This window comes from Argentina silus, assembly GCF_951799395.1.
Source record: "Argentina silus genome assembly, chromosome: Y".
Taxonomy (NCBI): Eukaryota; Metazoa; Chordata; class Actinopteri; order Argentiniformes; family Argentinidae; genus Argentina; species Argentina silus.
Genome location: NC_139654.1, coordinates 1,502,501 through 1,520,000, shown reverse-complemented (window position 1 = coordinate 1,520,000; position 17,500 = coordinate 1,502,501). Strand labels below are relative to the sequence as shown.

General features: G+C 41.1%; 2 protein-coding genes across 5 annotated transcripts in view; one reads left to right on the top strand and one right to left on the bottom strand.

Annotated features, from left to right (window-relative positions):
* LOC310823896 (uncharacterized protein) overlaps nucleotides 1–17,500 on the top strand; it is a 427,663-nt gene that overhangs the window by 326,490 nt on the left and 83,673 nt on the right. The window lies entirely within an intron of this gene.
* Nucleotides 1–17,500, bottom strand: part of LOC310823893 (uncharacterized protein) — a 97,320-nt gene that overhangs the window by 71,135 nt on the left and 8,685 nt on the right. For 2 of the 4 annotated variants that reach the window (XM_083696824.1, XM_083696826.1), the window contains 6 exons: nucleotides 15,848–16,021; nucleotides 15,202–15,375; nucleotides 14,534–14,707; nucleotides 13,365–13,538; nucleotides 13,203–13,249; nucleotides 11,747–12,935 (listed from right to left, as the gene is read on the bottom strand). In XM_083696824.1, the coding sequence (XP_083552950.1) occupies nucleotides 12,382–12,935; nucleotides 13,203–13,249; nucleotides 13,365–13,538; nucleotides 14,534–14,707; nucleotides 15,202–15,375; nucleotides 15,848–16,021 (1,297 nt within the window). In that variant the 3' untranslated portion in view covers nucleotides 11,747–12,381. Of the gene's footprint in view, nucleotides 1–11,746; nucleotides 12,936–13,202; nucleotides 13,250–13,364; nucleotides 13,539–14,533; nucleotides 14,708–15,201; nucleotides 15,376–15,847; nucleotides 16,022–17,500 lie in introns of those variants that run through there. The other 2 variants (XM_083696827.1, XM_083696825.1) reach the window with 2 other exon arrangements.

Here is a 17,500-nt window from a genome sequence, read left to right as displayed (position 1 = left end):
TTACTCGGGGATGATTACTGATGTATGATACTATATTACTGACGTTTATTTTGATGATACAGAGTTTTATTATTGCATATAAGGGGATATTATATAGGGCCTTCGGGGTGAAGTATGTCAGGTGGTGGGAATCCCCAACAAAAAGTACTACTGTGTCCATAATCAAGTATGAGAATGATAACAATGATTAAGTGTAACAATGTGAAGTATAGAGTGATTTATTGGTTTTGATCTATTGATATGTGTGATTACTATACTGTATTACTGTTTGGATGTATTGTATTGATGTTGATGAGGTTTTGTAACACTGAGAGTTGAGGGACAGAGAAAGTTCCTTAAAAGGACTTCCCCAAAAGCACTTCCTTATTTACTTTAGAAGGAAGCTACTTAGCTACTAGCTTAGCTTAGCCACGGTTCTAGCTAATCGCTCAAAGGGTTAAACACCGCTCTGTTTGTAGACAAAGAAGATGTCACATGTGAGGAATCTTGGGTCTGTTAGTAAACAGAGATTATGTCATATGGGAGGAGTTTTGGATCAAAAGCAGAGTATAAAAAGAGCTCCCCGGAGCAGCGCAGCGGTCATTCCCCGCTGAGGAGCGTTAAAACCTGAAGAACCGGAGCAGGACGGAGCGTGTTGGATACCTCACCCCGGGGTGGAACTGGAGCTCTCATAGTCTGGTGCCCGAGAAGTTCTCCGTGGCCGGAGTTCACACTCTGATCAAATCCTGACTAACGGACTCGCCACTGGATTGCAACAGAGGACCTGACGGACCTTTCTTTGAGGAAGAACGGTCTTAGAGGAAAAGCTGAGACCGGTAGAGCAGTTTCAGGGGGCAAAGCTGAGACACTCTGCGGGAATCAGAGTCCCTCGGCCAGGGGAGCATAACACCGGCTCTTTACCACAGCCGTGGCGGAAAGAGGAACCGGCTTCACTCGACGGAGAGGAACTGGGACTTCTCTAAATTTCACAGACAAGTAGATTAGGCAGAGGAGGGATAGAGGTAGAGATTTTATTCTTTTTCTCATTTTTCTCATTTTTATATTTTCATCATTTTTATATTTTAATACTCTGTCTGTAACCCATTTTTATGATAACTTAGCTATGCTGTAATGCTTTAATCCATTATTAAACAATCTAACCTGCATTTAAAGTAACAGTTTTCTAAACTCAATTTTTAAAAATGTTATTTTTATTGAACTATTCCATTCATCAAAAGTATTTTTACCTCCTCCTGGTGACATAAAAGGTTATAGATTACTGTGCATATTTCATCATAGGATCTGAATGGTTATATCTAGCCCATCGTTACCTCCTTTGGGTAAATTGTACTTACCGATAAACACCTTTCCGCAACCACACCAACTTGCACTCCTATAAGATTAGAGCAGTCGTTAACCATAGAGGTTACCCACTTCTGTGTACGGTTTTCGGGGGAGTTTTCAGTTCAACTGAAGTGGGTAAACCTACACCGGACCTGTTAGGAAGTAGCTTACAGGGTAAGACCCTGCAGGCTGAGGTCCATACCTGTTAGACAGAGGGTTGGTCCGGGGTCCTGTACAGGGTAAGACCCTGCAGGCTGAGGTCCATACCTGTTAGTCAGAGGGTTGGTCCGGGGTCCTGTACAGGGCCTGACTGCCAGGAGACAGTAGGTGAATCACTAGTAGTTGAATCACTAGTAGTTGAATCACTAGTAGTTGAATCATCACTAGTAGTTGAATCATCACTAGTAGTCGAATCACTAGTAGTTGAATCATTAGTAGTTTAATCATCACTAGTAGTTGAATCACTAGTAGTTGAATCACTAGTAGTTGAATCACTAGTAGTTTAATCATTAGTAGTTGAATCATCACTAGTAGTTGAATCACTAGTAGTTGAATCACTAGTAGTTGAATCACAACACAGCAAAATTGACAGACTCAAATTAACTCTAATAGAGTTAATTTCAACACTTTTAAAGTGTCTGGAGGGGTCCACTCCCCACAGAGTGAATTTAACAATTTTGAAAGTGTTGCCATGTTTCCACTATAATAGAGTTAATATCAACTCTTTCTATAGTTGACATTTAACACTGCTTAACACTTACCAGTGTTACATGTTTTCAACTCCAGTGCTTAGTGTTAGAAATTAACTCTCTCAGTGTGATTTGAATTTCTATAAAAGGAGTTGCCTCATTAACACTATAAAGTCAAAATATGCTACCATACAATTAAAATAAAACATTTCAATATTTCAATAATTCGGTAATAAACCAATTAAAAATAAGAATGACATACAAGTTGATTGCTTTATAAAAAATATGTTTTATTTTGTTATCATCCAGATCTTGATGGCTGATAAATGGCAGACAAAACAAAGACAATTTCAATGTACACGTCACACTGGCTCCCTTCTGTAGGTAAGCAAAGGTACAAAGTAAATATGCATGGTTTTATTACTAAGCATTTCATCACATCATATTTACAGATGCAATGAACAAAATTAGATGATGTACGTCACAGAATAGTACCAGACTTTGAGGCTTATTTATTCAAAATAAAAAATGAAAAATAATGTAACAACTTCACTGCGACAACTTTGTGACAGAAGTGCAATCTGTATTTACTGAGAACTTTTCTACATATAAGAATAGGGCACTATGTATGCTTTGTGACTATTCTCATTAGAGCAGTGCTTGTCAAATGGTTTGAAATGAGTCAGTTCTTCCACGCAGATAACAGAAAACTCATCCATTTGGTCTTCTATACAGTAGGCATTAAAGTGGTCATCATAGTACATTGTTTCTACATTACAGGCTATTATGAAAGCACCCTCTTCGTATATAATAATATCACAGATCTTTTTGAAAGCAGGGAGATCATCGGTACATCCAGTGCATATGAACAAATCAACCTGGTACTCAGTACCATCATTTCTGACCCAGTTGGTGCTTGAAACACTTGAACATGCTTCTAAATATAATGTCTGACTAAGTTCTTCCCCACCTTGCAAGGTGCTGATTGTTTTTGATGTTGTAGGACCAAATTCAAATCGTCTAAAACAATAATTTTTAAATTGAAACACCAGTTGGCGCTGATGCTGTGTCACCAATGATTTGGTGAGATTTTTGAAATTTTTACCACATCTTTAGAAAAATGTTTGTTTGGCTTCAAATCGCATGCACCACATATGGATAAGAGGGCCATTTTGTTGCATGCATCTCGGATAGTGTATCATCAAATGGTGCTTGGGGATCAACTTCTTGTCGGGAAACAATGCTTTGAACAGAGTATGGTGATCACAGATCAGATGTTTCAAGTAAGATATCATCCCATCAGTTATGGTGTAGGAAAACACTATATTGACTATTTGTATTAGAAGCAGAAGAAAGTTCCAGTGACTGTTATCCCTTTCAATGACATCACCCAACATAAGTGGAGTGTTGTGCAGAAGACACCATGACTGGACGGCATTCTGACCCAGGTGTTTGCTCTTATCATCCATCTTTAACCCACTTGGTTTGTTTTTATGTTCTGTGGAACCGTAATTAAAGCTCTGTATCCTGTCTGACAATGAGTTCAAAGAGACATAGCCCTGTTTAACAAGGTACTCAAAAACCAGCTTAAGTTCATACTGTACCACACCCTCTAGCAAATCATGCATTATATCAACAGCATAGTTATCAGTGTTATGGAAATACTCTAATGTATTGAGCACACATGACTTTTTAACACCATATAATGACCGCAGTTCAAGATTTTCAATTAGTGCCCTACAATGTTCAGTATGACCCTCTTTGGAACAGAAAATTAACCCAGGATGATTCTCAGTAAATACAGATTGCACTTCTTCCTTACTCATTAAACAAAACCTACAAAACTGTGTTGCACTGAAAGATTCCACAAACCCCAACAAGCTATTTAAAGCCAGATTATCTCCTGTTACTTGAATTAAAACAAAACAAGGAAGCTGTATTCCTTCGGTTTCTAAGATTTTCAGGTCATCAATAAGAGGCTTTAGTATCATATCAAAACCATGTCTTCAGATCTTCAGTGTAGAATAGAGCTGCAAGATGTACATTCATCAGTACTGAGTTACACTTGGGTGGAAGAGTTTTTAGAGTAAAGTAGACACCCCCAATTTTGTGTATCACCTTCTTGGAACCTAGAGGGTTAGCAGTTTCAAAATCGTCGTAATAGAGTAGAATCTGTAAAGCATGCTTTTGCTGTGAGAACAGGGCATGGTTTTTGGAAATATGACCCATCATTGATGTCTTTGTACATACCATTTTCACTTTGTTTGTCCTGTAAAAAGCTCTCTCTTACTTGGTTTGGGTTTTCACATAGAAAACAAGAACTTACATATCCTTGTTTGGAGAATGGATCTTGGAGGTACAGAAAAAGTGTCACAATTCTCAGTGCATAATTGGTTCTCACACTTGGCGGTGGAATCCTCCTTTCAAAACAAATCATAGTTTATGCTTGAGCCCACCTTGTAAGTGTGTATGTTTTGCAAGGGAGAGAAGATGGAGATACATTCTTACCTATGTAACTCCATCATATCTGCAACCAGGATGTTCACCATCTGTTTACGTGTTGCATCCGGTAGTGTTGTCGTCTTGTCATACTCCTTAAAGATTTCTCACCCTTCTGATTGGCCCTCAGAACATGTTCAACTTTCTGACAAAACATGTTACAATGGAGGCTTGTAAGGAAGCTTTGCTTATGGAAATTTAAAAGAGGATTTTTGTGATTTTTTTCCCCCAAAAAAACTATTCACTTTTCTATGGCATTCCTTTATACAGAATACCCAATATTCTTCTGCAGATATATATTTAAAGATATTATCAATAATAAAAATGACTTAATTGAGGATTTTAAATGTATTTTTTCAAAGCTTACCTGTTTTGCTTCATATTGATCCATTAAGCCTGATGGGTTCCTCCTCTTTCTTGTGGACTCAAGGACAATTGTAGAATCAGATGAATGGGATGAAGCTGGGGATAGTGGAGTCTCCGCCACTACCAAGGATGAATGGGATGAAGCGGGGGACAGTGGAGTCTCCGCCACTACCAAGGATGAATGGGATGAAGCGACCAAGGATGAATGGGATGAAGCTGGGGACAGTGCAGTCACGACAGATGAGAATGCCTCATTTTCGACCAGCTGAACATCCAGATCTACAAAATGGCAGACAAAATTAATTTAAATGTACATGTATTCATCAGTAACAAAAGCATTAAAACAAATAAATGGAAGAATTATTATTTATTTTTATTTTTTTACGGTATAGTACGGTATATTATCTTTTACACATTTTAGGTACTGTCCATCTATGGATAATATGTGTGCCAAAGATAATGATCAATAGAATATCAAATGATAACTGTTTGAGGCCTCCAAAATGATAATGACAATATTTGACAACACTATGTGCCTCTCAGGGTTCACACAGCCTGTGATACCTCATCAAAACCCCTGCCTTTTCAAGGACTTTCCTTACCTACTGGGAAAGGGACCATGAAGGTCAAGACACCTGCTTTTTCAAGTACTTTCCTTACCTACTGGGAAAGGGACCATGAAGGTCAAGACACCTGCCTTTTCAAGGACTTTCCTTACCTACTGGGAAAGGGACCATGAAGGTCAAGACACCTGACTACAAGCTCATCGAAGACATCTCCACCCACCTCTGTTCCTGACACATCAGTCAAGCTTAGCTTGCCCCCACTGAAACTCTCTTCCAGACTAAACTTCTCTGTTACTAGGAGAATCAAAAGTACAGTACATTGCATTAATACAATATTAATCTATTTGCTGATAGAACAGTTTGTGTAATACCTATGGGACACTAGCACCTGCAAACTAATCACTGTATTTACAGAATATTTAAGATTGTATGTTCAACTACAGTGATAACATTAAATGCAAAACTATTTCCATAAATAAACTACAAACTTTCTTGAAGGAACTTCTTGAATATTGAAAGACTTGCTCAGTCTGTGGAACTCTAATGTATTCCTGCACTCCTCGGATCTCCACTTTAACCAGCATTTCCTGTAAAAGGATATAATTAAATAACTATTTGTTAATCAAGCCAGGCCCACACAGTCCAAATAGAACCAGAGCCAGAATCATAATGCCTCTGTAAAACATGACAGTGCTTACCAATGTGAAGAGAGTGAAACAAGGTTTACCGCCTGCTGTGAATAAAAAAATAAAAACATAAGTGTCAAGATTAAGAATATGCCGCACTATCACAGTGCAGTGATACTGAGGTAGTTTTTATATGAAGAACTTATATAATTTATGTAAAGTCATCCTTTCTACAAACCTTAAAATCCTTTTGAATTTGCACAGTAGCCTATTATTGAAAACTACAATTGATTTGTGACCAACAAGCTATCGATTTACAGGAGAATCATGAAACAATGAGGATTTTCACCATGCATCTGCCTGTTGCTTTTCATTCATTTTGAGGAGAAAACACCTGTAATGTAAATGTAATTAACGGTGACTTACGGCCACCATGCAAAAAGTCAAATGGCCGATTTCTTTCACCTGCCGTGGATTCCAGAGAGGGGAGGAGGGAGGGGTGGGGTCATTCACTCCTCACACTCTAGGCCACACGTGTCAAACTCAAGACCCGGGCCGAATCCAGCACGTCATTTTATGTGTCCCGCGAGAGCTTAAAAAGTACATAATTGTCTTAAAATAAAAGTCTACGCTGCTTTATAGCGTACAGTGACCATAAACTACATCTCCCACAATGCATGTCAAATTTGTGACCCGCGAAATGACGGGATCCTGCCGCTAGATCGCATATCGGCGTTTGACTAAACCGGTGATGGATATGAAAAAGATCTACAAATAATCCCAAAATGTCCAAGAACAGAAAAGTCGATGCAGAGGGAAGGTAATTTAATGAAAGGTGGGAAGGCGAATACATGTTTATGCTTCAAGAAGAAAAAACGATATGTCTTCTGTGTTACGAGGCAGTGTCGGTGATGAAGGAGTACACTCATTAGTTGGATGTATGCCCTCTGTAAGGCTGTCTGCAGCTATTTGTTTTTGTTAAATGCCACACATGTCCCACATGTTTTAGCAGTTGACAATTATTTGTTCTACCATAGTTCTGTCCTTCTCAACTGTGACAAAAAAAGTTTTACAAAAAGTTGATTTGAATAACTTGTTTAATCATATTTGTCTTTGTTATTCACTTGAAAAGTTTGATCTTTGATTGATGGAGTAATGTGGGTTTCTTAACCTGATAAATTAAAGGGATTTATGTTATAATAACAGTGCAATGTGCTTACATATATTTTTACATTTATGTAAATGCATGTACAATATTTGTACACTTGAATAAATGATAATCAAATGCAGACAGTTATTTGTTACAATATGTTAAGGAGAAGTAACATGTATACAGCCTTATAGTTACAACCGGCCCTTTGAGGGCAACCATGATGCTGATGTGGCCCAGGGTGAAAATGAGTTTGACACCCCTGCTCTAGGCGTTGAAATTCCAATGTCTGTGGGTGGGGCTAACCGCAAGGCAAGCTTTACATTGGAGGTGTTCAAATTAAGTGTCGGAGATCTTCAATGTGACACTATGACAGTTGATTTCAAGAAAACGGTTATAACACTCCATTTTGACACCAACTCTTTCACGCTACAGTGTGAAATCTAACAGATTAGACAACATACAGAGTTAGATCAACTCCAAGTAGAGTGAGATTGACTCAATTCTCAGAAATTTAACTCTGCTGAATTTGCTGTGTAGTTAGTTAACATGACCACCTTGCAGTTCCTTAACATCAAGGAGGAATGAAAGATCGCTTGTGTCAGTCCCAGCTAGCGTCCCAGCTAACGTCAAGGCTAACATTTACACTTACATTTACATTTTACATTGACATTTACATTTATGGCATTTAGCAGACGCCTTTATCCAAAGTGACGTACAACAAATACATTTGTTTAAGTAAGTGAATCATCTATCTATCAGTCATCATAAGATAAATTAATCAATGCTCACACCAGGGGCTATTGGCAGTCGTAATGCCACTAGGCTAATTTTCTTTTCTAGGGGTAGAGTTCGGGGTTATGCGGTAAGGGTTAGGGTTGGGGTTGTGGTTAGGGTTAGTATAGGGGGGGTAGTGAGGGTGAAGCGGTCTTTAGGGTTGGGGTTCAGGGTTATGGGGTAAGGGTTAGGGTTGGGGTTAGGGTTAGTATAGGGGGGGTAGTGAGGGTGAAGCGGTCTTTAGGAGGGACTGTTAAGATGTAGCTTGAAGAGATAACATACCAGCTAGCCTCTCAGCGATGACACTGACACTGGCTGACACAGGCTGGGGAGAGCGATCGCTGATGGGGGGAAGCAACATCAGACCCCGGGCCTTCATCATGCTTTTCCACAATGACCAGGATAAGGAACGCATTTTCGGGAAGAGAAGGGAGGATCTACGCTATCGCGGGCACAAGATCTCTCTCTACCCCGACTTCAGCGTAAGTCTGGCCCGGAGACGCACATCCTTCAACGACGTCAAAGCCAAACTCTACAAGAGGAATATTGGCTTCGGGCTCCTGTACCCCGCTCGCCTCCGCATTGACTTCGATGGACAGACATCTTACTTTGACTGCCCTGCTGCTGCTCAAGCTTTCTACGATTCCCACTGGCAAGACTGATATGTATAAACCATCAACGAGGGATTGGTACGGTAAACAAGGACTGAGTCATACCATATAATTATATGTTTATACTGTTGGGACTTTTCCATAAGTGTGGCTACTGCCAGCACACTCATTTTGAACTGCTCACAACGGCTCATGACGATTGTGTTTAAATGCAGACAGTCTCTTTATGGCAATGTCACATTTGGACTGGTACTTTTCAGTTGCGTTGCTCGGCACGGCCAAGACACACTGAGTTTTTATTTAATTTAATTGTTTTATATACCCTTATATTACCTTTAAGAACGTAGCGTCACACTGGTGTGACGGCCCCTGCTTTTCCATAAAAGCGTAGCGTCACACGGGTGTGTTTAGAATGTAGCTACCTGAGTATTCCAATCGCAGCGCAACAATGACCCTGTGTGGGCTAGCACTATGGCTCGATTGCTAACACAAGCTAACATTGTTCTCCTTCCGTCAATACTTGACTCCATATGTCGTTATCATTTTGTTTACTTGGAAACGTCACTCGCTACATCCTCCGTATCATTCATCCATAATAACTGCGCAGACACCTCCAACTTGTCCCATTATAATTGCAACTTTATTTGCGCAATATCAGCGCATTCACAGTTTGAAACACATAGCGGCTGTCACATACCCGGCATCTCATTCATTCATTCAGTGATACAGAATAAACACAAGTAGAGAACGTAATCTAAGGTAATAATAAAAACGTAGAATAAAGTATAGAAAGGGAACAGCTGCTCTAACAATGACTATAGAATGCGACTCGTGAAACGGCCTAAAAAAACCCACCCAGTTGAATACAATGGTAAAAAAAAAAACTACGTTCTTAAAGGTTAACACTAATCTCTTTTTGACTTGAATTGCAGTACTCTGGTCCGCTTATCAATCCCTCACGCTGTGTTGGAATGATGTTTCTGCCCCTGCTGTGTCACACAATACTACTGGTCATGTGCTCATGTTTAATGTGGTTTGTTTTGCTACACCCACTAACTTAGGGAGCCGTGCTCTCAGTGGATAGAACAGCCTATCAGTTCTAGTTTAGATTAGGCTGTAGAGAATGGATGCACCGGTGGTCTTTCACTGTATACCTGCGGCTCTCATTGTTTGGGAAAGAGAACCTAGGATGGTTATCTGTGTTCTGTTGTCTTCATTGTGTGTTAGTTGGTTGTTCAGGGTTTTTGTTTTCTTCTTCTTTTCCCTCTCTCTGCTCTTGTTGCCTCTGGCTACTGTATCTGTGAACTCATGGTGTCCGTAGAGCTCTACGCTGTACTATGTACTAGGGGTTGGCCCAGGTGCTATCTCCCACTCTGCCTTTATACCAGCCCCCCCAAGAATCTTTATGGGAGAGCCTTTTTAAGCTCTCTCCTACTCAGAGGCGGTTTATATCTGGTATTTCAAAACACCATGTCTTTGAATGCTGACACAGTCTCCAAGTCAAAGTCCCGATGGGAGGAGGAACTGGGTGTGGAGCTGACGGAGGACTGGTGGGAGGTGGCATTGGACATGGTGAATTCTTCATCATCCTGTGCTCGACTTAGTCTGATCCAGCTAAAGGTGGTGCATAGAGCTCATTTCAGTAAATCCAGACTACATTTTTTACCTGACTACTATTTACCCTGACTCTGATCCCAAATGTGATCATTGTGGAAGTCTACAGGCAGACCTCTCACATATGTTGTGGTCTTGCCCAAAGCTTGAAACATATTGGTCTTCGATCTTTGGTGTATTCTCGACATTGCTGAAAAATTGTGGACAACCTTGCCCGTTACTGGCTATTTTCGGTGTGTCTGCTGAACCTTTCCCTTGCAACTCCAACGAGGCTGACAGGATTGCTTTCACATCGGTGCTAGCCAAGCCAATACTCCTGACTTGGAAGTCGCCTACTTCCCCCTCATTCTCTGCTTGGCTGACAGATTTGATGTCTTTTTTTGCATTTAGAAAATATCAAGTTCATATTTGGAGGGTCTGACGAGCGATTCTTAAAAAAGTGGCAACCCTTTGTCTCCTACTTTAATGGCTTACCTGTTCTTCCTTCGGACTGAGTACCTATGTCTCTGTATGATGGTGTTGGCCTGTGGCTGACTCCTGCCCAATGTGCTCCTTGGCCACATGACCATATTTTGACAGGCTGAACCAGAGGTTTTCTAGTTTTTGTTTTGCTTTAATTCGTTTTGTTGTTTTATTAAAAAAATTTATTGACTTATTTTTCTTTTAAATGTGATGTATTTTGTTGTCATCTTTGTTGTTGTTGTCGTGGGGTTGGGAGGGGTGGTGGGGTAGGCGGGGGAAAAGAAAAGAAAAATGGTGATGTTAACCTGGCGCTGTGTCCATTGTGCTTTTCACCAATAAAAAGATGTTTTAAAAAAATAAAAGTGGGGGAGGGGATTTCAGGGATTGCCCCCCCCGCCGCCCTTGCAGAACAGTGTACAGCAGTGGTTATGGATAAGATCACTAAATAATTTAATAGGATTTAGGAGTTTTTGCAAAGAATTACCTATCTCACTTCAAAACTATACTGCATATCAACTTCCTGGATCCCCTTTGTTCAATCATTGTCATTTCTCTCACTGTGCAGACACATTTGGAAAGCACAACAGGATTTGAAGCAGCTACCTTCTGCTCATGGGGTATGTCTCCTACCATTACACCACCAAGCTACTCACAACCAACACACATTTCTTCAGCAGAGAAAAAACAAACCCAAACAACTTGTTTTCTTCCTTTTATCACACTGAGCTCAAATGCACAAATGTTGTCAACAAGTCACTCAACAAGTTGAATTGAGTCCATCTTAAATCAAGGATAATAGTTACAACTATCCTTGTACTCAGACTCAATTCAACTTGTTGAGTGACTTGTTAAAAACATTTTTGCTTTTTAGCAAATTTTAAGAGTGTCATAGCAAAGGGTCTGAATGCTTCTGTACATGACATATTTCTGTATTTCAAAATGTTTAAAAACGTGTTTTCCCTTTGTCATTATGGGATATTGTGTGAGGATTGATGGCAAAAATAAATAAACGTAATCAATTTTATCTACTAGGTTATTTTATTTATTTACACATGGTTATATCTTTTGACATGGCATTTTCAGTCCATTATGGTACATTGTGTTTTATTTCTGGTGTACATGCAAACAAGACATGCCTCTCTGACATGTGGAGAGTCAACATGAGGTCACACGGCTCTTTGTTTCACAAACACTTTGTTTATATGGACATCATCATCATCATCATCATCATCATCATTGTAGTAAATTAAGGAACTTGACTCCAGGGTTAGTTCAGGCTAGTAGACTAGTGTTGCCTTCATCAGAATGAGAAGGAGGAGGCAGAATGTGAGTTAATGTCATTACTACCAAAACACAGAGGCACATGGGGGAAATGAGGTTTGTGAGTTGTGGTTGGTCCATGGGAGAATAGAAGAGGGAAATAAACTATACATGTTAACATAAAGCATGATGGCCGACAGTACCAACTAGAAGAAGACTGAACTGTAAAGGAATGTAACCATCAAGATACACCAAGAGATTAGACCATAAATACATCCAACACACCACACCAAACACACCACTATCCAACTGCATGTGTGTAGGCTTGACCTAAGTGGAAAATCACAACCTTTGAGTTTGAGTGTATGAAGCTTGATGTGATCGTAAAACTACATCATGACATCATGTTATGATCCATCATCTTTGAGCCTTTGGTGTTCAGTGTGATCTCCCTGAGACTAGATTACACAGGGTCACAGAAGAGGCATAGCTCCAAAGCCTAATCCCTGGATAGAGGGGCTCAGTGAATGTGGAGTGGAATGTGTGCAGGAGGGTCCGTGTGTCAGAGGAGACGCTGTAGAAGGACAGAGTGCCGGCCGGCCAGTCCAGATACACTCCTACTCTGTGGGAGCCAGAGGAGGGGACAGGTATGACAGTCCTCTTCTTATTGTGCCAGGCGGAGTAACTGTCATCAGAGCAGAACAGTCTCCAGGACTTGTCATTGTATCCTAACCCACAGTCAACATCCCATCCTCTCCTGCTGATTCCTTTATATGTCACTCCTATAACAGCCCCTCCTCCACTCCTCTCTACCTCCCAGTAACAGCGCCCAGTCAGACCCTCTCTACACAGCACCTGTGCATAGTGCTCAAATCTCTCTGGGTGATCAGGATACGGCTGCTCCTCTCTCCCCAGTGTCACCTTTCTGTTCTCCTCAGACAGAGAGAGGCGTCTGTGTGCTGTGTTTGGGTCCAGTGTGAGCTCACAGGCATCTGATTGAGAGGGCAAAAATAATCATCAAATCAATATAAATGAATAACTTACAATACTCACAATGTGATCTTGTTATGGCAACATTATTTTTTTCACAAAATATTAATGATTAATTGAAAATGTTTTAAAAGGGATAAAACTAATTCACATTTGCTAATATTTTAGATTTACATATGAATACAATACTGGTGCTCTGTTTGAACTCTGCTGTACCCTGGTTCTTGAGTAATATCACAGTCCTATTCTCTACAGCGGTGGTGACTTACATTTGATCAGCCCAGGTTTGAGCCTGCACTCTCCACCATGGTCCACACTATATCAACCACAGAAGAACCCACAGAGGTTGGATGACACACTCACAATCATGAGGAAAATAGATACAGTGCATTAATCTCATTGATATGTCCAGCCACATATTCAGCCTTTACCTGAGTGTCTGTAGTTTGCAGAGTGGATCTTTCTGTACAGCAGAGAGCAGCGCCAGTCCTGAGTCTCCTGGGTGATTGTAGCTGAGGTCCAGCTCTCTCAGGTGGGAGGGATTAGACCTCAGAGCTGAAGCCAGAGAAACACAGCCTTCCTCTGGGACTCCACAGAATGACAACCTGGGGAAATAGTGTCACTCCATCTGATATCAAGATTCTGATTATTCCTCTCTAATGTACATGTGCAGCTTTAAATCCTCTTCATTTGGCAGTTGAAAGGCCACATGTGAATGAGGAATACAAATAAATACATGCAGCCAAACGATCACTGTGGTGCAAGAATTCATGAGTGAGAGTTATAGTTGCTCTCAACAGGGGAGCAATTAACCATGGATACATTTGTAGTCACTGGATTTCTACGTCTGGTATAATGTTGTGGGGGGACATGCAGCGTTCAGCCTGTAGAGGGAGCTACAGGACCGTGGCCGGGGTTGTGTCGGCGAGACTTTTGTTGCACACCTGCTGCGAATTAAGTCTCGCCGGCGAATGTTTAAGATGTGTGTGCTTCTGCCATTTCAGGAGGAGAGGTGAGCTGGGAACGGCGAGAGAGAGAGAACGAGAACGAACGAACCTACCTACGAACCTTGTGACGAGGCTGGAAAGCCACTTAAGAGCGTTACAAAAGACTTTATGAATAAACGGGAGCAATCCCTGATCCCTATACTGCGTCTGTATAAACGGACATTGTTACAAATGTATTTGCTTGCTATTGGGTTAGTGCAGTATTGTGTTGTCCCATGAGCTGATCTAAGGCCAGGTGGGTCAGGATTTGAATAGGGCAAACATATTCAACATATTCAACATATAAATGAGGAATACAAATAAATTCATGTAGCCAAACGATCACAGAGTGTGCAGACAGAGCAGCCCCTCTCCCACCTCACACACACACACACACACACACGCACACGCACACGCACCCGCACCCGCACACGCACACGCACACACACACACACACACACACACATTATATAGTAATTGATTGGAAGATAATGTACATTGTCTGTCTCAATTATTGAGCCTTTCTGTGAAAGTATCATTGATTCCATAGAATGATAATGTAACAGACACTTAGGAATGATGTGTCTGACAACAACAATAGTCTCAGACCTCACCTCAGTGTCTGTAGTTGACAGTGTGGACTCCCCAGTCCAGCAGAGAGCAGCTTAACCCCCCCGTCACCTAGATCATTATTACTGAGGTCCAGCTCTCTCAGGTGGCAGGAGTCTGAGCTGAGAGCTGAGGCCAACGCTTCACAGCATCTCTCTGTGAGGTGACATCCATTCATCCTGAATGAGGAATAAATACATGCAGCCAAACCATCACTTTGGTGCATTATGATAAGAATTCATAAGTGAGAGTTATAGTTGCTCTCAACAGGGGAGCCAGCAACCATGGATACATTTGTAGTGACTGGATTTCAACGTCTGGTATAATGTATTTGATAGCTATTGGGTTAGTGCAGTATTGTGGAGTCCCATGAGCTGATCTAAGGCCAGGTGGGTCAGGATTTGAGGGGAGTAAAGTTATTCAGAGAGTGAAGACAGAGTAGCCCCCCCTGCCACCAAACACACACACACACACACACACACACACACACACACACACACACACACACACACACACACACACACACATTATATAGTAATTGATTGGAAGATAATGTACATTGTCTGTCTCAATTATTGAGCCTTTCTGTGAAAGTATCATTGATTCCATAGAATGATAATGTAACACACTTAGGAATGATGTGTCTGACAACAAGAATAGTCTCAGACCTCACCTCAGTGTCTGTAGTTGACAGTGTGGACTCCCCAGTCCAGCAGAGAGCAGCTTCTCCCACCCGTCACCTAGATCATTATGACTGAGGTCCAGCTCTCTCAGGTGGCAGGAGTCTGAGCTGAGAGCTGAGGCCAACGCTTCACAGCATCTCACTGTGAGGTGACATCCATTCAGCCTGAATGAGGAATACGAATAAATACATGCAGCCAAACCATCACTGTGGTGCATTATGATAAGAAATCTTGAGTGAGAACTATCGTTGCTCTCAACAGGGGAGCAATTAACCATGGATACATTTGTAGTGACTGGATTTCTACGTCTGGTATAATGTATTTGCTAGCTATTGGGTTAGTGCAGTATTGTGGAGTCCCATGAGCTGATTGAAGGCCAGGTGGGTCAGGATTTGAGGAGGGCAAACATATTCAGAGATTGAAGACAGAGCAGCCCCCCTCTCACTACACACACACCACACCACACACACACACCACACACACACACACACTATAGTAATTGATTGGAAGATAATGTACATTGTCTGTCTCAATTATTGAGCCTTTCTGTGCAAGTATCATTGATTCGATAGAATGATAATGTAACATACACTTAGGAATGATGCGTCTGGCAACAAGAATAGTCTCATACCTCACCTCAGTGTCTGTAGTTGACAGTGTGGACTCCCCAGTCCAGCAGAGAGCAGCTTCTCCCCCCCGTCACCTAGATCATTATTACTGAGGTCCAGCTCTCTCAGGTGGCAGGAGTCTGAGCTGAGAGCTGAGGCCAAAGCTTCACAGCATCTCTCTGTGAGGTGACATCCATTCAGCCTGAATGAGTAATACAAATAAATACATGAAGCCAAACGATCATTGTGCTGCATTATGATAAGAATTCATGATTCAAGCCAATCACATGCAGGTTTGTAGTCATTGTATTTCTAAGTGTGGTATATGTGCTAGCTATTGGGTTTGTGCTGTGTTCTGTAGCCCCATTAGCTGATGTAAGACCAGATTGTTCAGGAATTGAGGAGAGTAACGGTATTCAGAGAGTGCCCCCCCCCCTTCACACACACACACACTCTTTGAAATTCTGCCTTTAATGATAAATAGAGCTGAATATGATGTAATTATGAGCTGTACAATAATCGATTGTTGCATTGTGTGCCTTATTCCCATGATCCCTCCTTGATAGTGTGAGGGGAGACAGATTTCTCATCTGTCATTTATGATATTCTTATAATCAATATAGCCAAACAACAATCTATTTTAAATCAGTATGACCATGTCATGATGATTATATTTTGTTCAGTCATGCACTGTTCATTAATTCCTTTATGATCAGTATTGTACTCGTTTATGATTTTATGTAGTAACGGTACGAATCAAGACAGCCAGTCAGGTTGACAGCGGTTATATCTGTCCCCTGGGTTATATCTGTTGGTGGGGATGTGCTGAGTCAGCTGCAAGGCCATCCTGACCTAAAGGTCGGCCTCTTGTTATTGAACTGTGCATGTGTTGCTGTCCCTATGAAATGGTTACTCAAAAACACCCCATCTGAGATAGGTAAGACGGTATCCTTCATCGCTTTTTTTTTAAACTATGAAGACCGCTCAGATTGTGGACCTTATATTGACTTATTCATCTTTTTGGAGGGGAAAGTAGTCCTAGGTTAACGGTGCATGCACAGGATGACGGTCTGGGAGTTGACAAAAGAAAAAGGTGGAATACAAATAAAGTGGTAGGACTAGTGTTGTCACAGTGAAGAGTTTAGGAATTGATTGGAAGATCATGTAAATGTTCTGTCTCCATCATTGAGATTTGCAGTGTAAGTATCATTGACAATTTAACACACTTAGGACTGATGTGTCTGACAACAAGAATAGTCTCAGACCTCACCTCAGTGTCATTATGATAATAATTCATGAGTGAGAGTTATAGTTTCTCTCAATAGGGGAGCAAGCAACCATGGATAATTTTGTAGTGACTCGATTTCTACGTCTGGTATAATGTATTTGCTTGCTATTGGGTTAGTGCAGTATTGTGTAGTCCCATGAGCTGATCTAAGGCCAGGTGGGTCAAGATTTGAGTAGGGCAACATATTCAGAGAGTGAAGACAGAGCAGACCCCCTCCCACCACACACACACACACACACACACACACACACACACACACACACGCACACCTACACACACTATAGGAATTGATTGGAAGATAATGTCCTTTGTCTGTCTCAATTATTGAGCCTTTCAGTGCAAGTATCATTGATTCCATAGAATGATAATGTAACTTAGGAATGATGTGTCTGA